Source organism: Glycine max, chromosome 19, assembly GCF_000004515.6.
Source record: "Glycine max cultivar Williams 82 chromosome 19, Glycine_max_v4.0, whole genome shotgun sequence".
Classification (NCBI taxonomy): domain Eukaryota; kingdom Viridiplantae; phylum Streptophyta; class Magnoliopsida; order Fabales; family Fabaceae; genus Glycine; species Glycine max.
In genome coordinates this window covers 10269389-10296011 of record NC_038255.2, presented here as the reverse complement: position 1 = coordinate 10296011, position 26623 = coordinate 10269389, and the positions used below count along the sequence as shown (strand labels likewise).

The window sequence follows — 26623 nt, the reverse complement described above, 5'->3', positions numbered from 1 at the left end:
CAACTGCCGAAAGATGTTCACGGTTCACTGGTTTAATTTATATGCACGTGAAATACAGCCTAAAATACAAAAACATCCAACACATTATAAATGTTTTTTTTTACAGAATTATGATAAATGTTACTATGCGATAAATCAGTTAAATCTTACGAACAACAACAAAAAAAATCAGTTAAATCTTTAGATATGTTTAAATAAAAATATTTTATAAAAACCAGTAGAAAGATATACATAATATTTGTTTGTTTGTATTTTTTGGATAATATGTTAAAAAAATTGTGCTAGATAATGTGTTTTTTATTTTTTTATTTTTTAAGGAAGCTGGATAATGCGTTGACATTAATACACTATAATACTGTCTCTTATATATTGATATCTATATATTTTTTTCTCATGGATGTTTACATTTTTCTGCTTTTAATATTTATGTTAATCTATCATTATCCTTTTAAATTACACATACATCATCCTTTTAAATTATACATACATCTCTCCAAAGAAGCAAGTTACACTATTTTTATTTATACACATTTATTGTTAATTATTTAAAAGAAAAGTGAGACACACCAAAATTAATAATTTTTAATAATATTTAATCAATCATATAGAGTGTTAGGAAGAAAGTATTAGAAAGAATGTCTTAGCATTCCTTATTTTCAAATTAGAAAGACTAAAATCAAAAGAAATTTTTTTCTTAAAGAAACTAAAACAAAATTTTGAAAATTTTAGAACTAGAAAGCATATTTTACCATTTTAGTTATCATGTAATATATACCATGTAAAAATGGGTGAACTGCGACTTTGGGTCCCAAAAGTGTAGTTCATTGTCACTAAGTTCCTGAAAGTATAATTTGTTTGTTACTTTAGTTTTGTCGTTAAAAGACTTTGGTTAACGTTCATGTCTATGCCTACAAGGTAGTTGACGGTGCATACGTGACAATTGAAAGTGTGAAACATGGCAATCCAATCAAGGACCAAAATGACACCGATTGGACTGTTAGTTGTCATCTATGTGTACACTAGATTGCAATGTATGCATGGTTATCAAACTATAGAGTGAACTCGTAGACTCTTATGAGTTTAAGAGTTTACTTGGTCCACGCGAGTTTAAATGCAAGCAAACTAGTTTTTTGGCATACTTGTAGCGGACTCGGTGGACTCAGACCAAACTCGCAAGTCTAGGCCAAGCCACACGAGTTTACTTGTGAAAAAAATGGGCCTTTATGATGTTGTTTTGTGCAGCATGAAAAAAACCTGAATCTCATTTAGGGAATTAGGGTAGCTTTCTCAATCCCTTTTGCTTCTTCATTTGTTCCACTCTGTCTCCCAATCTCTCCTTGTTCTTCATTCACGACGAGTTTGAGTGGTTCGGTTGTGAAGGTCGAGTGCGAGACGCAACGCAAGTTCTTTAATTCCCTGTTGCCGATTGGTTCAGGGGTTCTGTTGTGAAGGTCGAACGTGAGATGAGACGCGAGTTCAGTGGTTTAGCTCTGGTTTGATGGCTCAAGCCCGAGACGCGAGTTCTCCCATCACGACAAGTTGTAATCGTGTAAGCATGACAAGTCCTAAATTCCCAATCCTTTGTTTTGGACTTTTGGTTGGTTCTATAATTTTGTGTACTTACGTTGCCTATGTTGTTCTTTAGTTGTTCCATCTTGTCTTATAAGATTTTGCTCCTTTTTATATGTTTTTTTCTTTCACAAATAGTCTGCAACTCTGCATCGTTTGGAGGATCCAAGAATTCAATACATTGTGTATAATAATTCAGTTTGCATAGTAGACTGTATAAGCCATTTGGATTTTGGGGACACATACACACAGAAACACACACACACACACATATGGCAAAAGACATGTTACGTTATTGGTGCTGATTGGTTCGAGTGGTTCATTGGAATATCACACATGCTGCACAATTTTGAACTATGTAGATATGAAAATTGAAAGTGTATATTTTGTCATAGGTTGAATTTTTTTTTATTTTCTTGATCTAATTTTAGTGTACTTCTGATTTGTAAGACTTGTGTTATCCCATTCATTTGTTTGTCTTAAGGTTGTTTGGAATCACTGTTGAAAGAATACACTTCACACATAGAAATAATGGGTATATTGAATTTTCTAAACTTGTTAGTATTGCAGTAATCATGTCAGTCATGTTTTTCCATTGCATCGGCTGATTAAGAAAATTGTTTAACTCTTTTGTGTGTGGTTGTGATGTTAAGAATACTTTGCCTCGGAAGATGTAAGCAAAGCATGAAAGTAAACAAATGATAGAGTTAATTGGTTTAAATTGTTGGAGGTGAATACAATGACGTCAAAGGTGATGTTTTTATAGTTAGGAAACAACAACTTAGGAAATATTTGTGTAGTTAGTTTGAACAATTATCCTGGTTTCTTTAAAATTGGACATAGTATTTGGATATAAGATGGTGAAATAAAAAGAAATGGAGCAAATTTGTTGTTTTATTGTTTAAGTACTCTTGTGATGGAAGAAGAAAAGACTAGTATGTTGTTAGAGTATCATGTCCTCCAAATTAGAAGGAAAAGGTAAAAGAGAGATGTTTGATGGATTGAAATACCATTTCAATCAAGTTCAATTTTCCATTTCTTTCTATCAAATATAAAAATAGCCTTATAATATAGATTCTCTAACACTTTCCTTTTGGATCTGTGCCCTTGGTAGGATTTTGAGAAATGTCTTGACTTGTATATGAACCTAGTAAATTCTTTCTTTGTTGACCAAAAAGTCCATTATAATCTAACTTTTTATTTGCTAATGTTGGAATATCTTTTCTAATTTTATAGATGGGTAACATAATTGATGGCTTTATAAAAAGGATGAAATTAGGAACATAAATTGGGGATCCCTATAAAACAATGCAAGTTATTATATCTCACTATATTTTGTTTTGTTTTTTGTGTTCCATGTTCATTATGTTTGGGAGTGGGACTCGATCAAATTCATCAGATGCTAATATAGGCACAACCACAACCATAGGTGCAACAACCTCCTTAGGTTCAAGACCTAGAAGTAAAAATGCTTCGGGAAATAGGACTAATATTGGGTGGAAACATGGGACAGATGTTTTAGGGAATGGTAAAAAAGTTAAGTGCAAATATTACTCAAAGATAAAAAAAAGGGGAATTTTTAGATTCAAGCATCATCTTGCTGGGACTAGATGGGATTCTGAACCTTGTCCTTCGGTGCCAGAAGAAGTTAAGGTGCTTATGATGAAAGTTGTTGCAGAGGTTGCTAACGCATCAAAGAAGAAAAGAAAATTGAACAGTTTTCATGAAGAAGGTATATATACTGAGGGGGTGGAGACAAATACCACTCAAAGTGGAATAGAAGGGAAAGTGATGTTTACTTTCAAAGGAAGAGGAAAAGCAAAATTTGTTCAAGCTAGTGGTGAGGGAGTTCAAGCAACTTTAAATCAATTGTACAAAAAAGGTGAAAAAGATAAAGTTGATGATCAATGTGCTGAATTTTGGTACACAAGTGTCATTTCATTCAATGTAATTAAAAATCCAGCTTTTGCAAATTTTTGTGACATGGTTGCGAGATATGGGTTGGGCTATAAACCTCCATCTTATCATGATATCATAGAGAAGCTTTTGAAAAGAGCAGTGGAGAAAACTAATTTAATGCTTCAAGAATTTAGGGAGGAGTGGAAGAGAACCGGTTGCACAATTATGTCTGATGGGTGGACAAATAAAAAAAGGCATTCAATTTGTAAATTTTTTATGAACAGTCCAAAAGAAATTGTATTTCTTTATTCGTTGGATACCTTAGACATCTCAAAAACAACTGACAAGGTGTTGAAGATGTTGGATGATGTAGTGAATTTTGTTAGAGAGGAGAATGTAGTGCAGGTGGTTACTGATAATGCTACAAATTACAAAGCAACTGGAGAATTGTTGATGCAGAAATGAGAGCATTTGTATTGGACCCCATGTGCTGCTCATTGTATTGATTTGATATTTGAAGATGTTGAGAAACATTTGAAGGTTCATCAAACTACTATAAAGAAGGGAAGACGGATCAACACTTACATTTATGATAGAACAATGTTGATTAGCATCATGAAGAAGTTCATAATTGGAAGAGACTTGACTAGGCCTGGTATGACTAGATTTCCCACAACTTATTTAACTTCAGCTTGTCTTCATGAATTAAAAGCATAATTGATGAGCATGTTTAGCTCTGAAGAGTGGAAAACAAGCAAGTTTAGAACTTCACAGGAGGGGAGAAAAGTACAGAATATGGCTTTGGATAGTCGATTTTGGAAGAAAGTAACCATGTGCCTCAAAGTTGCTACTCATCTTATGGTAGTCCTTCGATTGTTGGATTCAGGTGTAAAACCTGCCATGAGTTTCATATATGAGAAGATGGAAAATGCAAAAGATAAGTTAAAATACAACTTTAATAACATCAAGAAAAGGTAAAATTTCTAAACTTTCTCACATTTAAAATTTACTTGTGTATTCTTTTAACTATTTCTAATATAGCATATTTAATATCTATGTAGCTATGAGCCTATTTGGAAAATTATTGATGAGAGGTGGGATCATCAGCTTCACAGGCCTTTGCATGCAGCTGCATATTATCTTAAACCTCATTCACATTATGAACCTTGTTTTAGACATAATGACCCTTAGGTGAAAGAGGGGATGCACATATGTATAAGAAGATTGGTCAAGGATGTTGTAGAAAGGAAAAAATATTAATTTGCAACTTGTTGAGTTTCATTTTGCTAGAGGGATTTTCTCTATGGAAGAGCCAAAGGACACTAGAAAAGTTATGCAACCTGGAGAATGGTGGGAGATGTTTGGTGATGGAACTCTAGAGTTGAGGAGGTTTGCTATCCGTGTTTTGAGCTTGACTTGTAGCTCTTCTAGGTGTGAGTGTAATTAGAGCTCATTTGAAATGGTAATTCAATTCAAGCTTATGACTTTATTTTATTTGTTTGATAATTTTATTTATTTGGTTTAGATAGTAATTAAATTTTTATTTTTAATTATAGGTTCATACAAAGAGAAGAAACTGCTTACATCAACAAAAAATTAATGACTTGGTTTATGTGATGTATAACTTGAAGTTGAAAAGTAAACAAAATAGAAAAAAATATTGTTCTTCCATTTGATGAGATTGAGTATGATAATGAATGGATAACTAAAGAGGGATATAATGATGAGGATGAGCAACCTCCAGGTGAAGGTGATGGTGCCAATGTTGAATTAGTGGGAGATGTTGGAGGAAGTTCAAATGATCCAGTTGTAGAAGCTTTTGGTCTAGATAATTTAATTTTGGTGGAACCTAATGATGATGCACATTTGAGGAAGACCTTGATGATGATGGAGATGATGATGAAACTGATGATATTCATGGAGATGATCCTATTAGAGGATTAAACCATGTTCTTTGAAGATATTTGTGGTTTTTTTAGTTATTTAAATGTTTTAATTTTGAGAACTTATGTTTTGTAATAGACTAATAGTATAAGCTATGAACTTATTGTCATTTTGTTTCCAAAATGGTGTATTTTGAATATATTTACTTATTATTCATAGGTATTTTGTTTATGAAGTAGACTCTTACGATTCTACGAGTCGAGCCTACGGAGCTCTCATTTTGGTAACCTTGAATGTATGCATCATATTGTCATGTGCCATCCATGTATGCACTGTCAACTACCACGTAAGCAGATAGCGTGTCACATAGGCAATAAATTATTAGTGTACTTATTTTGTATTATTAATTCTTCACAGTGTGATTTTATTAAAAATAAATAAAAATATTTTTGGTCCTTCAAATTTAGGTCACTTTTATTTTGTGTCCTCTAAATTTTGACTTTTTTTTAGTTCCTCAATTTTGGGTTACTTTTATTTTCTATTCTCCAAAATTTTAAAAATACTCTTCTTAGTCCCTCCTATACACCATGAATTGTTTATCCGAACTGTAAAAAAATTAGTTAGTGGAGACTAAAAAGAACATTTTTTTAAAATTGAGGGGGGGAAACAAAATTAAATTTGGAGAATAGAAAATAAAAGTAACCCAATTTTTGTTAGAATCTGAGACATTGGACGAAGTCAGGTCCCTCAATTCCTATGGATTTTTATGATAACAAAAGTATTCAATTTTAAATGGACTAATGGATTTACTTAAGTGTTACAAGAATACATGGTCCAATCCTTATTTGGTAACATCTTGAGCTTATGTTTTAACATTATCCAAGCATGCATATAACTAAAACTTGTTTTTAATAATAATATATTCAATGACCAATATGCTAAAATAAAACAAGCGTCCTAACCATTTTGAAAAACTAGTACCAAAGTATTGTATGTTTTATGCATCCAAAAGGACAATAACTAACTTACATAAATTTTTATATTTTTTTAGTTAACGTCAATATGATTATCTTGTATGATGGAGCATCTCGAGGATGATTCTTGTACTAGAATATTCCATATTTTGATTTTCCCTCTTGATGGATTGATTCAAAATTTCACTAAAATTTGAATTTCAATTTGTGTGCTCTCATATACAAAAAAGAATGATAACACTACTAGAACCACAATAGTAAAGTAGGGGATGCAAATAACATGTCACAGGAAAAAACAATTGTACCTTTTGTCCCCTTTCTCTCTCCTCCTTACATTGGCACATAGCAAGAATGATAGTTGTGAGACAACGATCTTTTCAAAATAAAGCTCTAACATCATAATATATATTTCATTGAAGTCTATAAAAGGAGTCTCAAAGCTCAACATAAAATATAAGAGTACAATCAATTTTCTCAAGTGTTGAAACTCTATCAAAACCATTGGACAAACAAACACCATAACTTAGAAAGTTTATGCTTTTCTTTGCAAAGTTATTTGTTTATATCCAAGCTTAATTGTATATCATCTGTTTGAGAGTTTTAAATATTTTATTCATTCAAACTATTGTTTAGAAAGTCAATAATGACTTAGTGATCAAAGAATACCTTGGTGTTTCTTAATCTCAAGGGAAAATTAAGGGTAAGTCAGAAGTGACCTAGAGAATAATTGTTGTAGCCAAAAGTGACTAGGTAAAAACTTGTTTGTAATTAGTTTGTGATTAGTGGAACCCTTCAAAGACATGAAGAAGAATTTGACGTAACTCAAAAGTTTAAGCAAACTAGTATAAACCTTATGTATATGCTTTGCATAGTGGTAAGAGAAAACAATATTTTCATATTTTGCTAAAATCCAACCAAAAGGCGAAAAAAATCCAAAAAAAAGAAACTACTTCCTTTTATAATATATTACTTAATTACTATTTTATTCAATTCAGTTCTTTATTTTTAAAATAAAGTCGATTTGGTCCCTTTCATCCAAATTGACTTGACATCATTATTGTGTCCTATTAGTGATGGTTTTAAGCCGTCGCTAAAAAGTCATTGTTGATTTCAATATTTTATTAATTGAAATTAAATTTTGGAACTAATTAATCACAATTTTTAACTGTTGCAAACTGTAATCAATGATGGTGGTAAGTTAACTTAGATAGAAGTGATCAAATTGCATCTTGTGAAAATTAAAGGATGAAATTGTAACATTTTGAAAAATATGGGACCAAATTGAATTGTTTATTAATAATGAGATATTAAGTCAAAATACATTTGTGCCTTAAGATGAATCAAGACCCTTAATTATTTTAATTAGATGCAAACAAATACAAAGGTTAAAAGTTATGTCTTATGTGATATTAGAACATGTTTCGTGAATCTACGTCTGATGTTTTAGATGATAGCAAGCTAAAGTCATGATCTGATAAAACATTAAAGGATGACATTTAAGATTTCATTTAATACTTTGTTTAGGATTTTTTTGTAGAGATATCCTCCTAAGATTAGTCGAATCCTATGAAGAATAAACAAAGTCAAAGTTCTGAAATTCGCTAATCGCCATCAAAAGAAGCATTTTGCTATGCAGACCTGCTCTGATGTAAAAGGAAGTGGTTTCCTACTGGAGTGTTCAACCCGATAGCCAAGAAGATTGGTTTTCTATTACGATGAAGTGTGTGCATTTAAATCAAGCATTAAATGCTCCAAAGGCTACATTCTTCAAACACAAGAGAAATAAAAGAAATCTATCCATTTAAAGACAACAAACATTTGTTGAAGAAGACCTATAAATACCAAAAACTTTGAAGACATGAAAAAAACTAAAACACTCATATTCAAATTCTTTCTATAAAAAGTTGTCTGTAAATTCTTGTAAAGTTTGGAATAGCTCTCAAAACAATTTGAATATCTTGAGAGAAAAAAAGGCTATGAGCCAAGATTGTATATTCGTCTATAAGAGGATTGAGAATTAGTCAGTGCACAAACAAACAAATCTTCTGATTTGTATTAGAGCTAACATTGGCATGGTAGGACAAAAATACTGGTTGTAACAAGCTTGTTGTAGAGCCAGAAGTGGCAGTGATTAATACTTGTAACTTGTTGAAGTTAGTGGAACTTGGTGGTTTACTAAGAACTAGACGTAATCTCGATGGTTGAGACAAACTAGTATAACTTTATGTGTCTTATCTTTCTTGTTTTTATCTTCCATGCTTTAAATTGACTCAGGGTTAGAATTTTATTTTTGCTTTTGAAAATTTCTATTTGTTTTACAAAATTTGAGGCTATCGTCTAAACTGTTTTGCAAAAATTTGATCTCTATTCTTTTACATTTTTATTATCAGACAACAACATTTTTATTTTAGAAAAAAGGCTTTAAAATTTCTAAAATTACAATTCAACCCCTCTTGTGATATTTGCCTTTACATTTCAGTATCAAAGTTTAGCCTCTAAGGGTTGAGTACCTGACAGTGTCTAGAGGAAAAGATCTTGATGGCAAATAACAACAACAACGATTAGTTCGTTGCTGAGGGAGAATCCCTCATGAGGCCACATCCATACTTGAATGACATAATGGAGATGTACATCAAGTCCACTCATTACATACTCTAGGCAGCTATTACAAATGGAGACATACTTATTCTGAAACCATAAGCAGAATGGACAAACACAAACCTTGCTATGATGGAGTTCAATACAAAAGCTCATTATACTTTGAATGTGCTCTATCCTAAAATGAGTACAACAGGACCCATAGACTGAAGACAACCAAAGAAATTTAGGACTCGTTGAGCATCAACTATGAAGGAACAAAAGATGTTCAACTAAGAAAAGTTGTCACTCTGACAAGGCACTATGAGAGCTTCTCCATGAGAGAAGGAGAATTTGTTGGTGACATGTTTGGAAGACTTCAAGTACTTTTAAATGGACTTGAAGCTTTGAGACACACCTTCACCAAAGCTCAGACAAATATGAAGATCCTAGACAACTTTCCCAAGGTGTGGGAACCAAAAACAACAACCATCCAATAAGCTATAAATTTGAAAACTCTAGCATGGGATGAATTATTAGGCATGCTAAGAGTTCATGAAGTTCATCTTTAGAATTGAGATCATCTTCCAAAGAGAGATTCCATAGCCCTTAAGTCTGGTGAGACTAGCTCCAAACAAGAAGAAAAGAAAAGCTCTTTTAAAGCTCTTAAAGTGTAAATGATTGAGTTTGATGGTTTAGATAATAGTTCTAGAGATTCCACAGATGATGAAGTGGCTCTCATGTCCAAAAATTTCAAGTGGACGATGAAAAAGAAAGGAAAGTGTCAACACTCCTCCAAAAGAAAAGACACAAGAGTGAAAAAGAAATATAAGGAGGAAAACAATGAGATCATCTGATTCAAATGTTGAAAATTTGGACACATGAAGGTTGAGTTCAATAGTGAGAAGACTTAAACAGGTAGCAGTTCAGACGATGAACAAGCCAACATCTTTCTGATGGAAAATATAGACGAAAAGAATGAGATGAAAACTTGTTCTAAATCTGAATCTTCTTATAGCGCTTCATCAAACGATGAAGAAGATATGCCCTATGATGTTCTTCTTTAGAATTGTCATATGATTTCACTTTAGTGCAAAACGTATAAACAAAAATATAATGCATCTATTTTTAAAACATTATGCTGAAGAAATCAAATGATATTCTAGAAAAGAAAATCCAAACTTTAAAACAAAGTGTGATCTAGGCTAGTAACACAGATGAATCCTCTACAACTGAAAAACTTAGAGAGGAAGTAACATGTCTTAAAGAAGACTTTGGGAAGTTTTTGGAAAGCTAAAACACATTAACCATGCTTTTAAAATTCCATCAACACCTCTATGATAAGTCTAGCTTAGGATTAGAGAAAGGGGCATCATCCTCCGAGTCACAGTCTGATTCAAACAAATGTGACTTCTATGGCAAGTCTAAACATTCCAACTTTAGATGCATCCATGAGAAAAGTAGATGTATAAGGGTATTAATGCTCATGGACCCAAAAAGATTTAGGTACCAAAATCTCATATTGTTCCTATTGCAGATATCCTTGGTAGGAAAAGGCCATGGTTTAGGCATGTCAACAAGGGAAATAGAATAAGACTTCCTTTAAATCTAAAGATATTTTTCCAGTACCAGACCATTACAACTGTTGCACATGGATCTATTCAAACCAACTCAAACATTGAGTCTAGAAGGTAAGAAATTTAGCTTTGTCATAATTGATGACTACTCAAGATATACATGAGTTTACTTCCTTGGACATAAATATGAGTCTTTCAAGGTTTTTGAGATATTCTGTAAGAGGGTTCAAAATAAAAAAGGGTTTTGCACTTCTTCAATCATAAGTGACCATGAAATTGAGTTTGAGAATGCTAAGTTTAAATCATTTTCTGAAAGGAATGGTATTTATCATAGTTTCTCTTCATTGAGAACACCTCAACAAAATGGGATAGTTGAAAGAAAAATAGAACTATGCAAGAAATGGCTAGGACCATGCTTTGTGAAAACTCACTTCCTAAACACTTTTAGGTAGAAGCAGAAAACACAACTTGCTATGTTCAAAACATAATATTGATAAGACCATTTATAAAAAAGTCTCCTTATGAACTATGGATAGGAAGAAGACCCAATATTTAATACTTTCATCCATTTGGATGTGACTATTTTATCCTTAACACTAGTGATCAACTCGCAAAGTTTGATTCAAATGTGGATAAAGGAATTTTCCTAGGGTATTATGACACATCTAAAGCTTACAGAGTGTTTAACTCAAGAACTTTAGTCATGGAAGAATCCATTCATGTTAAGTTCAATGATGGTCTAACAATTGATAGGAAGCTATTAGATCTTAAAGATGATTTTTTAGATATGCAGATTGGTCCATCTATTTCTCCCAATGTAGATGAAGTTAAGTAGTATGATGAAATTCCTCCTCTGACTAGAGAGTAATCTAGCCAAAAACCTAAAACTAAGGATTGGAAATTTGTTAACTACCACCCTGAAGGAGTCAGAACCAAATCATCATTCAAAGATCTTGTGTCTAAAATAGAACCTTAGATGATTGATGAAGCACTGCCAGATGACGACTGGATCATTGCAATGGAAGATGAATTCCACTAGTTCACTAGAAATGATGTTTGTACATTTTTTCACAAGCCTGAGAAAAAAAGCATTGGAAGAAGATGGGTATTCAAAATAAGCTAGATGAACAAGGTAATTTGGTAAAGAACAAAGAAAGGTTAGTAGCTCAAGGCTATAACTAGTAAGAAGGTATAAACTTCACGAAAACCTTTTCTCATGTTGGTAGACTTAAAGCTATAAGAATCACATGCTTGCCTTTGTTGCTTATAAAAATATAAAGTTATTTCAAATGATTGTTAAAAGTATTTTCTTAAATGGATTTATTGTAAAGGAAGTATATGTCAAACAACCTCATAGATTTGAAGATCATACTCTTCAAGACCATGCTTTCAAACTTAAAAAAGGCTTTTTATGGTTTGAAATAGGCCTCATGTGCTTGGTATGGCAAATTGAGCTCTTTTCTTTTAGAGAATGGTTTTATGAGAGACAAAGTAGATACAAATATTTTTATAAGGTGCCAAACCAATGGAAACACCTATGAATGCTTCCAATCCTCTAAGTAGAGACAAATAAGACAAATCAGCATATCAAATGATCTACAGAGGTATGATTGACTCACTTCTGTATTTAACTACTAGTAGACCTGATATTATGTATAATGTATGCATGTGTGTTAGATTTCAATCTGATTATTAAGAGTCACGTCTCAAAGCTATTAAGATGATCTTACACTATCTAGTAGGTACTACTAACCACAATTTGTTCTATAAGAAAAACAAGATTTTAGGTTAGTAGGAGACAAAGTTGAATGAAAAAGCACAATTGGTGGATGTCACTATATTGGACCTTGTCTATATCTTGGACAAGTAAAAAGCATAACTCCATCGTTCTATCTACAACAGAAGCTGAATATATGTTTGCTGCAAATTGTTGCTCACAATTACTAGAACAATATACCAGTATACTATGACAACAACAGTGAAATCAATATGTCTAAGAATCCTATACAACATTCAAAGGCTAAGCATATTGAGATAGGATACAATTTCATTCATGATTATGTGCAAAAAGGTGTGTTTGATATAGGATACAATTTGTCTAAGAATCCTGTACAACATTCAAAGGCTAAGCATATTGAGATAGGATACAATTTCATTCATGATTATGTGCAAAAAGGTGTGTTTGATATGAAGTTTGTAGACACATTTCATCAATGGGATAATATTTTTACTAAGCATTTGTATAAAGATCGCTTTGTCTGTATTAGGGAACATTTCAATATGGTTAGTTTATCAGACTAATATTTATGCTACACTATCTAAGACAATGACATCATATTGAAATCTTTCATTAATTTGTTTGGACTAACGAGTGTTCAATTGTACAAACAAAAGAGAAAGTGTGTTCATAAACATAAAAACCTTTTGTCATGTCTCAAAAGACGTGCACCATGATTGGAAAATAGTTTTTGAAAATTATTAAATGTGATTTGAACTATTACTATTTTGTTTTCGAACACATAAAAGGCTAAGGCAGATTTTCAAGAGATTATTTTGAGGTCTTGAGCACTCAGAACTTTTTGTGTTTTTGGTTGCGTTTGAGAACTCAAATTTTCAAAAATCTTATCTTTGCTTTCAAAAATTTTAATCTTTGTGAAAATGGTACCCAAGAGAATGAAGCTTCTGAGGATTCCTTCATCCTTCGACAATGGGTGAATTTCAAAGTCTAGAAGAAGAGGGTTTCCCTATCAAAGGACTTTTTGATTGAGTTGGGTGGATTTCATTCCTCGACCACTTCAATCCTGGAATTATGGTGCATATGCCTTGTTCTAGGGAACTATGAGACAGAACAAAATCAACATTAGAGGCACTGTCAATGGAAAAAAAGTGATAATCTCTCCTGCAACCATCGTTGTTGCGTATGGATGTGCATATGAGGGTTTGGTGTTTGACAAGGATTATGAGAAGGGAATAACCTAGAAAACCATGGACGTTATGCTTTATGGTCATCCACACCAAGTCACAGACGATAAGAAGACAATGACTAGTTCCCTAAGAAATACAAACTTAACTTACATGTGCAGACTTATTCATAGCTTCTTGTTCAACATGGTGATGCCTAAATTAGGTCAATTATAGGGATAGGTTTCGCATGTATAAGTTTATGGTGGGAAAGAAGGTGAATATGCCTAAAGTCATCTTTTATTATTGGATGTAGGCCTTCAAAGATAGGTTCAATACCAAAGTGAAAAGAATCTTATTCCTTTTGGGATTTTATTCACTCAGATTATGAGAAACGTTGGAATGGATGTGTTTGTTATGGAATGATCTATTGGAGCCTCACATCTTAAATGGGTAACCTTTCTAAAGATGGGAAATGCTGATAATTTCCCAAAATATGCTTAGAAGCATATTAAGAAAAAGGTTAAGAAGGAGCCTAAGGAGGAATCACAGTCTGTGGTTGGCTAGACGATGGGAACTCAGAATAAACCTGTTGATCTTGAGTTTGAATTCTCATCTCAACAAACATAGAGAGAGTAAGCCCAGTCCAAACCAGCCAACCTAGACCCAAACTACCCACAAAATGAAAAAGACCCATCTATCTTCATTTGAACCCAATCCTTCAGACCAACCAAAAAGATAAAGAAATAACCACCTTCAGATCTTAAACCCTTAGACCTTATAACAACTCTAAAGAGGAAGGCTCTAGACTCTAAGTCTGAACCTGAATCTTTACCATTAACCAAAAGACCAACCATCAAAATCAAACACCCCTAACCCCAACCGCAACATAGTCATATCTTTCCTCACAAGCCACAAGATTATGTATTTGAGATTATTGCAATCCTTCAGCCTGAATCAGTCTCATCTTGAAAAGCTCAAAAATCTGATGTTGAGATTCTTGAAACCCCTGCCCTCAACCGTCACCCTTTTTAGCTCTTCCACCTCAAACTTCTCAACCTTCACCAAAACTGGCTTCACCGCCCTTGAGCAAAAAAGAAGTTGCTACATTGGAAAAAGCTAAGAAGAAGTCCTTGGTTGAAACAAGGAAGAAGGTCAAGTTGGATAAAACCTTGGAGAAAAATGAGGCCTTTGAGCTGGACAAGGTCATTTTAGGTTCTATAACCACTTTGTCTAGAGAAAAGCATAAGAGGAAGCTCGAAGAGGATGCTATGCTTACTACCTTGGAAGGCAAAGGAATTTGAAGAAATTCTAGATGATGACATTATGGAATCTCTGAAGACTTTGTTTGTTGAGGAGCAAATGAAGAGTGTTGAAAACGCTACCATGATGTAGATAGATATTGAGGTAGTTCTTGAAGCAATCATTCTTGAATTTGTATTAGCTCACTATGAGGTTAAGGTAAGAAGAGTTGAGCTTGATGAACTTGAAAGGGTCCAGTTTGCAATAGAGCATGGAGTTGCACTCATGTCTCTGTATGTTGTTGAAAGACAAGCAAAGTTGTAGGTTGGCATTGTTACTAAAGAATGAAGCCTAAGGAGATTGCTAATTATGAACAGGCTATGCTCCAATCTATCATTTAAGCATTTCTCAAAGATCATGAGAATGATATAGTTGAGATAGATCCTATTGCAGATTAGGTCTATCCAAAACAAACTCAAATGTTTGGAAGAAGTATATAGTGCTATAGAGTCTATATCCATGGAAGATATGGTGGATCATTTAAAGCAAAGGGAGATCATGATGGCTTCTGAAGAGCCTATCAAACTAATTGATCTCTTTTCTTATATTGATAGATTTTTGATGAGGAAAGATTAGCAATAAGCCATTGAATGGATTCTGATAAACCACTTTTTAAGTGATATTTTGTGTGAGTTTTTGTCCTATTTTGCATGCATTTCCATAGCAAAAATCATATTTGGATACAAGTATTGTATTGGAAAATTACAATCGCTCAATTGAGTGAAAGAGTTGGAAAATGTATGATTTTATAAAGATTTGAAGACTTTGCACTTGATCACGGTTGTGGTAAGTAGCATGAACATAATAAGATGATAATAGCCCTCCAGAACAATGCCAGCAATTCAATAACAACCATGGTGTTGGATCGAGTGGCCTCAGAATAATTAAGAAGGGGGGTTGAATTAATTATTCCTAGACCTTTACTAATTAAAAATTACTTTTCTAAGGCTTTTACTAAGTTGTTAAGAGAATAAGGAGTAGAAGAGAAACTTAACAGAAAGTAAAAGCGGAAATTAAATGCATAGCGGAAATTAAAAGAGTAGGGAAGAAGAAAACAAACACGCAAGAGTTTTTATACTGGTTCGACAACAACCCGTGCCTACATCCAGTCCCAAGCGACCTGCGATCCTTGAGATTTCTTTCAACCTTGTAAAAATCCTTTTACAAGAAAAGATCCACAAGGGATGTACCCTCCCTTGTTCTCTTTGAACCTAGTGGATGTACCCTCCACTAGAACTGATCTACAAGAGATGTACCCTCTCTTGTTCTCAGTCAACAACCCAAGTAGATGTACCCTCTACTTGTACCACAAAGGATGTACCCTCCAATGTGTTAAGACAAAGATCTCAGGCGGTTAAACCTTTGATACTTTGTGAAGGGGGATACAAAAGAATTCTCAGGCGGTTAGTCCTTTGAATACTTTTGTATAAGGGAAAGGGAAGAATCAAAAGAATTCTCAGACGGTGTCGTTTTGAATTCTTTGACAAGGGAGAAGGGAGACACAAAAGAATTCAAGCGGTTAGTCCTTTGTTCTTTTGGAAAAGGGAGAAGAGAGACACAAAAAGAATTCAGGCGGTTAGTCCTTGGCGAATTCTTTTTGGCAAAGGGAGAAGAGAATGAAAAAGATGAATAGCAAAAGTTTTCAAGGTTTAGAAAACCAGAAAACTTTGGAAAGCTTTTGGCACAAAGAAGAAGAAGAAGTTCAAAGAGATTCAAGGCTTGTAAAGGATTGTATAAGATTGATTGGAAAAGTATGTTGAAAAGCAAATCAAAGCCTTGCTTTTATAGACTCTTCATGTCTGGCCAAGAGGACCATTTAGAATAGTTATAACTTTTAGAAAAACTTAAAACCAATTTGAAAATGTCAAAAACCTTTTGAAGAGTTACATCTTTTGATTTATTCAGAAACAATTACTGGTAATCGATTTCCAAATCAGTGTAATCGATTACACAAGGCTTTTATGTGAAAGGATGTGACTCTTCACATTTGAATTTGAATTTCAACGTTCGAAGGCACTGGTAATCGATTACCAAAACATTGTAATCGATTACAGCTTTTTGAAATTAATTGGAACGCTGTAAATTCAGTTGAAAACTTTTTCAAATCCATTTTGCTACTGGTAATCGATTACAACAATCTGGTAATCGATTACCAGAGAGTAAAAAACTCTTTGGTAAACATGTTTTGAGAAAAATCCATGTGCTACTCAGTTTTTGAAAAAACCTTTTCATACTTATCTTGATTAAGCTTTTTCTTGATTCTTGAATAGCCTTTTCTTGATTCTTGAATCTTGATTCTTGAATCTTGATCTCTTGAATCTTGATTCTTAATTCTTGAATTCAACTTTCCTCTTGAATCTTGAAGTGTTCTTGATTCTATCTTGAACATCTTGAACTCATTCTTTGATTGTCCTTTGAGCTTTTTGTCATCACCTTTGTCATCATGTTTTGTTATCATCTTTGTTATCATCAAAACATCTTTGAATCACTCTTGATTCACCATGAAGCTTTGCTTCTACAATCTCCCCCTTTTTTATGATGACAACTTCTGAAATCAAGAAACACACACACACACTTTTTCCTAGTCGATCACTCACATAAATTCTCCCCCTTTGTTTTTGAATTTATGCTTCTCTTAAAATTAATTTGATTACTCATGTGAGTTCTTGATTTAATCCCTATTTCTCTCCCCCTTTGTCATCAACAAAAAGCCAAAGTGCGTATCAAATTTGAAGTATTCAAATATAACTAAACATCCATACAACATTCATGGAAAAACTATCAACCAAATCATGAAGCAAGAACCATGAAGCAACAATCATAAATAGATTAACTATAAAATACACATAGTCAAATAACATACTTAATATTTGTTCAAACATACCATGCAAATAAGGAAATAGTAAATTGTTCAAATACCATAATAATATAGCCAAAATACAAGGCTTAAAATCAAAGTACTAATAATATAGAAATCTAAGATGATGGTGGCGGCGGTGGTGGAAGATCGAAGCTTGAACGAATGTAAGACACATCTTCTTCAACCTTTGTGATTCTTGGCTCCATTTTATTGAAGTGCATATCCACTTGTAATTCCAAAGTGTCAAACCTTTCACCAACAAAGGTTTGAAGACAATCAAACCTATCCATTATCTTTGAAAGGAGAGACGAATCCTCTCCATCATGTCCTTCTTCACCAACATGTCGAGTACCTTTCTTCACCCAAGAGCCATCATGCTCCTTTTGATAGCCAAAAGATGCTATGACTAAAGCGCCTATAAGGAAAGATCTCTTGATTGGAACATAAGGTTTAGAATCAAGAGGAATGTTGAAGTGTTGAAGGAAAAGGGTGACAAGATGAGGATAAGGCAATGGGGCATTCAATCGCAATGCCTTATGCATGCGATATCTAACAAGATGTGCCCAATCAATTTGTAAACCTTTATGAAAGGCCCACAATACAATGAGATCTTCTTCAAAAACCTGAGCAAGGTTTGAAGATCTCGGAAGCAAGATGCGAACAATAAGGTAATGGAGGATGCGGCTTTCAAAAGCCAATGAACCGACAAGAAGCCTTCCGATCATATCCGCTTGGTTGGTACAAACCAACCGACGAGCATCATGCACAGAAAAATCGAATTTCCAATCTAAGATGATGGTGGCGGCGGTGGTGGAAGATCGAAGCTTGAACGAATGTAAGACACATCTTCTTCAACCTTTGTGATTCTTGGCTCCATTTTATTGAAGTGCATTTCCACTTGTAATTCCAAAGTGTCAAACCTTTCACCAACAAAGGTTTGAAGACAATCAAACCTATCCATTATCTTTGAAAGGAGAGACGAATCCTCTCCATCATGTCCTTCTTCACCAACATGTCGAGTACCTTTCTTCACCCAAGAGCCATCATGCTCCTTTTGATAGCCAAAAGATGCTATGACTAAAGCGCCTATAAGGAAAGATCTCTTGATTGGAACATAAGATTCAGAATCAAGAGGAATGTTGAAGTGTTGAAGGAAAAGGGTGACAAGATGAGGATAAGGCAATGGGGCATTCAATCGCAATGCCTTATGCATGCGATATCTAACAAGATGTGCCCAATCAATTTGTAAACCTTTATGAAAGGCCCACAATACAATGAGATCTTCTTCAGAAACCTGAGCAAGGTTTGAAGATCTCGGAAGCAAGATGCGAACAATAAGGTAATGGAGGATGCGGCTTTCAAAAGCCAATGAACCGGCAAGAAGCCTTCCGGTCATATCCGCTTGGTTGGTACAAACCAACCGACGAGCATCATGCACAGAAAAATCGAATTTCTAATCATCAATCATTGTACCCTCAAAAGGCACACCTTCATTAGGCAATTTGGTTAAATCATAAAATAGGGATTGGTCAATGACCATCTTAATCCCATAAAATTTAGACATTAGGGTACCTTCATTGATTTCTAAATTAGAATAAAAGGATTTGACTAGATCAAAATAAACGGGTAATTTCAGAGACATGAATGGAATAAGATTTGAGTTTTCAAATGCTTGAAAGCATTCAAAACTCTCATTTGAGAAGAAATCCATATCTATGAATTTTTGGTCTATAATGGAATGAGAGGAAAAGAGGTTTGTGTACCATATACGTTGTTCCTCTCATGAAAACAATGATCCAGAGGGAATGGAGGAAGGAATTGGCGTTTCCTGTGACCCGGAATGTCATTGACTCCGACTCGAAGTGCCCTTTCGCTTCTTCGATGGTTCCGCCATTTGAAGAGATTTTTCGAGATTTCAATCGGTTCAAATGAAAGAAAGTGAAAAAAGATGAAGTTTTGGGCTTTGTAGGGAGTGATTTGGACAAGAATTGAGTGAGATATGGCTAGAGGAAAATTTGGGGGAGAGGATTTTCGAGAGAGAGAAGAATTGCAGGTTTCAGAATTTGAAATCTGAGTATATAGGTGCAGGGACACATTGTAATCAATTACACAAATATGGTAATCGATTACCATAGAGCAACATAGCCAGAAATAACTGCTTGTAATCGATTACACCATTATGGTAATCGATTACCAGAGGTTATTTTAGCCAGAAAACAAAAACTAAGACTTTCTAGGAGTAAAGAAATTTTGAGTAATTATCAAAATACTTTTTAAAGATAAATATATTAAAAAAAATTTATGAATAATTCTCAATCATGTAATTCACATATCATATCATGCAAAAACATCAAAACATGTAGATAATCAATTTTTAAAAAAAATCAAAACACAAGTATGAAGAATATTGATTTTATTTAAATATATGAATGAATATTTCATGCAAATAGGATGAAATCAATCAAGAACACATACTCATGATTCCAAACAATAAAAAACAAACAAATAAGGAGTTGATAGTCATCATAATCAAAATGTTTGAATAAAAATTTCAACTTAAGAGAAATTTTAATAAGATAATGGTTTTGATATTACCTTTTTCAAGATTAAAGTGTGTACATCTTCAAAGATGAGGATCATGCTTTTTCTCCTTGTTTTTCATTCTTGAGAGATGTTCTCATCACTTTCATAATCTTTGGTTAAAAGATTAATCTCCTTTTCTGAACCATCGGATGAATCATTGTCATCCCATGCAATGTAGGCTTTCTTAGTTCTTCTTTCATCAAATCTTTTCTTCTCACTTTTCTCTGACCATTCTTCATTTGAAGGACAATTGGCCTTGATGTGACCAATTTGGTTGCATTTGTAACACCTAAGAACTTGAGAATCATCTTGAGATTTTCTTCCATTATTGAAATTCTGACGCCTATCAATTCTTCTTATCTTGATGAATTTTTGAAATTTCTTAACAAAGAAAGAAAAATCTTCTTCATCATCTGAGTCTTCTTCTTCATTTTCTTCTTGTACTGATGATGAGGCTTTAAGGGCTATACTTCTCTTCTTTTTGTCATTTTCTTCATTCTGATTAAGGCGTTGAAGTTCCATCTCGTGTTCCTGCAATTTACCAAATAAAGTGGCAAGAGACATGGAAGAGAGGTCTTTACTTTCAGAAATAACAGTTACCTTGGGCTGCCATTCCCTACTTAAACATCTTAAAACTTTATTAATCAAATCTTCATTAGGAAAGATTTTTCCTAAAGATGCAAGGTGGTTTACTATATGTGTAAATCTTTTTTGCAAACTATGAATGTTTTCATTTGGGTTCATCCTAAATAATTCATATTCATGGGTAAGGGTATTGATTCTAGACCTTTTTACGTTTGTGGTTCCTTCATGGGATAATTGGAGAGTATCCCACATCTCCTTGGCATTAGTACAATTTGACACTATAAAGTACTCATCTATTCCTAGGGTTGAAGTGATGATGTTTTTGGCTTTGAGATCATACTGGATTCTTCTCCTATCTTCTTTTGTCCACTTATCTCTAGGTTTTTGGGTTGTAGTGCTTACATCTACTATAGTGGGTATGTGTGGTCCTATTTCTATTGTTTCCCAAATATTTAGATCTATGGCTTCAATGAATATCTCCATACGAGTTTTCCAATAATGGTAACCCTCACCATTGAAAATGGGTGGTCTGTGAATGGAATTTCCTTCAGGAAACAAGGGATTTGAAGAGGCCATGAATCTTGAAGTGGTTAGACTTTCTACAAGATACCTGCTCTGATACCACTTGTTGGATCGAGTGGCCTCAGAATAATTAAGAAGGGGGTTGAATTAATTATTCCTAAACCTTTACTAATTAAAAATTACTTTTCTAAGGCTTTTACTAAGTTGTTAAGAGAATAAGGAGTAGAAGAGAAACTTAACAGAAAGTAAAAGCGGAAATTAAATGCACAGCGGAAATTAAAAGAGTAGGGAAGAAGGAGACAAACACACAAGAGTTTTTATACTGGTTCGGCAACAACCCGTGCCTACATCCAGTCCCCAAGTGACCTGCGGTCCTTGAGATTTCTTTCAACCTTGTAAAAATCCTTTTACAAGCAAAGATCCACAAGGGATGTACCCTCCCTTGTTCTCTTTGAACCTAGTGGATGTACCCTTCACTAGAACTGATTCACAAGAGATGTACCCTCTCTTGTTCTCAATCAACAACCCAAGTAGATGTACCCTATACTTGTACCACAAAGGATGTACCTTCCAATGTGTTAAGAGAAAGATCTCAGGCGGTTAAACCTTTGATACTTTGTGAATGGGGATACAAAAGAATTCTCAGGCGGTTAGTCCTTTGAATACTTTTGTATAAGGGAAATGGAAGAATCAAAAGAATTCTCAGACGGTGTCGTTTTGAATTCTTTGACAAGGGAGAAGGGAGACACAAAAGAATTCAAGCGGTTAGTCCTTTGTTCTTTTGGAAAAGGGAGAAGAGAGACACAAAAAGAATTCAGGCGGTTAGTCCTTGGCGAATTCTTTTTGGCAAAGGGAGAAGAGAATGGAAAAGATGAATAGCACAAGTTTTCAAGGTTTAGAAAACCAGAAAACTTTGGAAAGCTTTTGGCACAAAGAAGAAGAAGAAGTTCAAAGAGATTCAAGGCTTGTAAAGGATTGTGTAAGATTGATTGGAAAAGTATGTTGAAAAGCAAATCAAAGCCTTGCTTTTATAGACTCTTTATGTCTGGCCAAGAGGACCATTTAGAAGAGTTATAACTTTTAGAAAAACTTAAAACCAATTTGAAAAAGTCAAAAACCTTTTGAAGAGTTACATCTTTTGATTTATTCAGAAACAATTACTGGTAATCGATTACCAAATCAGTGTAATCGATTACACAAGGCTTTTATGTGAAAGGATGTGACTCTTCACATTTGAATTTGAATTTCAATGTTCAAAGGCACTGGTAATCGATTACCAAAACATTGTAATCGATTACAGCTTTTTGAAATTAATTGGAACGTTGTAAATTCAGTTGAAAACTTTTTCAAATCCATTTTGCTACTGGTAATCGATTACAACAATCTGGTAATCGATTACCAGAGAGTAAAAAACTCTTTGGTAAACATGTTTTGAGAAAAATCCATGTGCTACTCAGTTTTTGAAAAAACCTTTTCATACTTATCTTGATTATGCTTTTTCTTGATTCTTGAATAGCCTTTTCTTGATTCTTGAATCTTGAGTCTTGAATCTTGATCTCTTGAATCTTAATTCTTGATTCTTGAATTCAACTTTCCTCTTGAATCTTAAAGTGTTCTTGATTCTATCTTGAACATCTTGAACTCATTCTTTGATTGTCCTTTGAGCTTTTTGTCATCACCTTTGTCATCATCTTTTGTTATCATCTTTGTTATCATCAAAATATCTTTGAATCACTCTTGATTCACCATGAAGCTTTGCTTCTACACATGGTAAATTCACCACAACCGTGGTCAATTCATGAGGGTTGTGGTCAACCATGAGGGTCATAGTCAATCCAAAATGCCACAAAGCTTCAACATCACTTCCGACCACAGCCATGGTAGATTTTACCACGACCGTAGTACACCTTCTCAAACTGATATCTTTAGGAAGCTATATACAGGTCTCTATAATTCATAAAAAGTCTTCGTTTCACGGTTATCTTTTTACAAATTTGATAGAACCTTAAGGGCTTTTGAGGGCTATGAAGCATGGACAACACTGTGAAAATGGGTTGTGATCATAGTTCCTGCCTTATTGGTATGTCTATGTCTATTTTGTATAGGATGGCTAGTTTTTCTATGATCATAGGCGGCTAGTTCCCCTAGTCTGGGTTTATGATGTAACTATCCAATTGTACCTTTCTCCTTGTTCTTAATGGAATTCTTTATTGTTTAATGTTAATTAATTATCTTCCTTATCTTTATTGTTTATTTGGAATCAATCATTCTAATACTTAATTGATTGCATAGTAGTGATCATCTGCATGTGATTGCTAGGTCTAGGTAGAGAATAGTTTACACTAAATTGCATGAACAAATTGTTTGAGTAATCTCTGATAGATTAGTTAATTTTTAATTGATCATCCCTAGGATTGATTATATCTTTTGACTTAAATTGATAGACCCATGATCATTAGTGTAGAAGCAAGGCTTCATGGTGAATGTGATTCAAAGGTGTTTTGGTGATAACAATGATGACAACAAAAGATAATGACAAAGGTGATGATAAAAAAGCTCAAAGATCAAAGAACAACTCAAGTGAATCATAGAACATCTCAAGTGAATCAAGAACAAGTCAAGAGTTCAAGAAAAGAATCAAGAAGAATTCAAGACTCAAGAAGAAAGCCTAGAATCAAGAATCAAGATTCAAGGTTCAAGATCTCAAGAATCAAGATCAAGATTCAAGACTCAAGATTCAAGAATAAAGAAAAGACTCAATCAAGATAAGTATTAAAAAGTTTTTCAAAACTATGAATAGCACATGAGTTTTTGACAAAACCTTTTACCAAAGATTTTGTACTCTCTGGTAATCGATTACCATATTGTTGTAATCGATTACCAGTAGCAAAATGAGTTTGAAAAAGTTTTCAAACTGAATTTACAACGTTCCAATTATTTTCAAAAGGCTGTAATCGATTACAATGTTTTTGTAATCGATTACCAGTGCCCTTAAACGTTGAAATTCAAATTCAAATGTGAAGAGTCACATCCTTTCACTTAAAAGCCTTGTGTAATCGATTACACTAATTTGGTAATCGATTACCAGTGATTGTTTCTGAAAAAAATCAAAAGATGTAACTCTTCAAAAAGGTTTTTGACTTTTTCAAATTGGTTTTTAAGTTTTTCTAAAAGACATAACTCTTCCAATGGTTGTCTTGACCAGACATGAAGAGTCTATAAAAGCAAGGCTTTGTTTTGCATTTAAAAAAAGAATCTTTAACACTTATTCAATCAATCTTTTACAAGCCCTAAATCTCTTTGAACTTCTTCTTCTTCTTTGTACCAAAAGCTTTCTGAAGTTTTCTAGTTTTCCAAACCTTGAAAACTTGTGCTATTCATCTTTTCATTCTCTTCTCCCTTTTCCAAAAAGAATTCGCCAAGGACTAACCGCCTTAATTCTTTTTGTGTCTCTCTTCTCCCTTTTCCAAAAGAATGAAGGACTAACCACCTGAATTCTTTTGTGTCTCCCTTCTCCCTTGTCAAAGAATTCAAAACGACACAGTCTGAGAATTCTTTTGATTCTTCCCATTCCCTAATACAAAAGTGTTCAAAGGACTAACCGCCTGAGAATTCTTTTGTATCCCCATTCACAAAGTATCAAAGGTTTAACAACCTGAGATCTTTGTCTTAACACATTGGAGGGTACATCCTTTGTGGTACAAGTAGAGGGTACATCTACTTGGGTTTGACTGAGAACAAGAGAGGGTACATCTCTTGTGGATCAGTTCTAGTGGAGGGTACATCGACTAGGTTCAAAGAGAACAAGGGAGGGTACATCCCTTGTGGATCTTTGCTTGTAAAAGGTTTTTTTACAAGGTTGAAAGAAATCTCAAGGATCGCAGGTCGCTTGGGGACTGGATGTAGGCATGGGTTGTTGCCGAACCAGTATAAAAATTTTATGTGTTTGTTTCCTTCTTCCTTACGCTTTTACTTTCTGCTGTGCATTTAATTTCCGCTTTTACTTTCTGTTAAGTTTTCTCTTCTACTCCTCATTCTCTTAACAATTTAGTAAAAGCCTTAAAAGAGTAATTTTTAATTAGTAAAGGTTTAGGAATAATTAATTCAACCCCCCCCCTCTTAATTATTCTGAGGTCACTCGATCCAACAATTAGGGTATTGGTTTAAGGCAAAGAACATCCTTTGATCCTAATCATAGGCTTTGGTTGATTTTGGGAATCAGTAAATAATTAGAGAAGGAATTTCATTGGGATTGGGGAAAATTGGTACTAGTGAATCATAACACCTAGTCACTGTTATCATCACTCAAATCTTCCTTTGGGTTCAATATCTGGAATTTCGAGTCAATTGTTACTACTATGTAGGATACACTTGTCCTTGTGTGAGGCTTACATATTTTACGCATCAAGTTTCTAGCGCCTGCCGGGAACTAGTTGCAGAATTCCCAACTAGTTTAACTTTGTTAAACCAAGGAATTTTGTTTATAGAAATTCTTTTATTATTTATTTTATTTTCAGCTATTTATTTTTTATTTTATTCTTTTATTTTTCATTGCACTCGATCTTCTTTATTTTGTAGTGCATGTAAACCAGTTTACAAAATTCACCACTGCAATATGAACCTGATATTGACAAGCTAATCTATAAACTTCATGCATAGACCTATGAAGAGAGAGAAAGAGTAATGCTAGTTAATCAGACTCAAACACCTATGAACTACCTCACCCCTACTTTGGGGGAAGCTAATATCATCTACCTGCCTGATCTACCTGAGGGAGTCAATTTGACTTCTAGCATGAGTTCTTACATATGTCAGAGAACAACCCGTTTAGTGGTAGCGCCCATGAAGATCCTATGCAGTACCTGAGGAAGTTCATCAAGTTGATCAACACGGCTAGACAAAACCATGTACTAGCAGAGTACATCAGACTATATGCCTTTCTTGCCTCTCTAAATGGGAAGGCATGGGACTAGCTATGCTCACTACCTGAGAACAATATCACTAAATGGAACTAGTGCATAAATTCCTTCTTAAGGAATTTCATTAGAATTAGTACATAAGAGACATTGGAAACTTTGTGTAAAGGGAACAAGAGAGTCCACACCATGACATTACCCAACAGAGATTGGTCCATATATTTTGGTGGAGTGTCCTCACATAATGGAAAAGCTTGGATGTTGCTTATGGGGGTAACCTCATGTTAAAGCCCCTTGTCGATGCCATCAGAATCATTAAAGACATATGCTCTAACCCCTACAACAACTTAAGGTATATAAGGATCATGAAGAGGGCATCAACCAGGTGGAGACAGATGAATCCCTAATTGAACTAGGAAAGAAAATGTAGGCTCTAACATTGAATATTGAAACAATCAAGAAAGCTCAAGCTTA

The 26623-nt window shown here is 33.9% G+C and overlaps 1 protein-coding gene across 1 annotated transcript; it reads left to right on the top strand.

Moving 5' to 3' along the window:
* Positions 1 to 2934: 2934 nt before the first annotated feature.
* Positions 2935 to 3933, top strand: LOC102669596 (uncharacterized). The gene has a single exon (XM_006604987.1). It carries the CDS (start codon positions 2935 to 2937, stop codon positions 3931 to 3933), a length of 999 nt encoding a protein of 332 aa, XP_006605050.1.
* Positions 3934 to 26623: the final 22690 nt, after the last annotated feature.

Excerpts from the sequence above, each read along its gene's own strand:
- LOC102669596 (XM_006604987.1), top strand. The coding sequence starts at position 2,935 with ATGTTTGGGAGTGGGACTCGATCAAATTCATCAGATGCTAATATAGGC.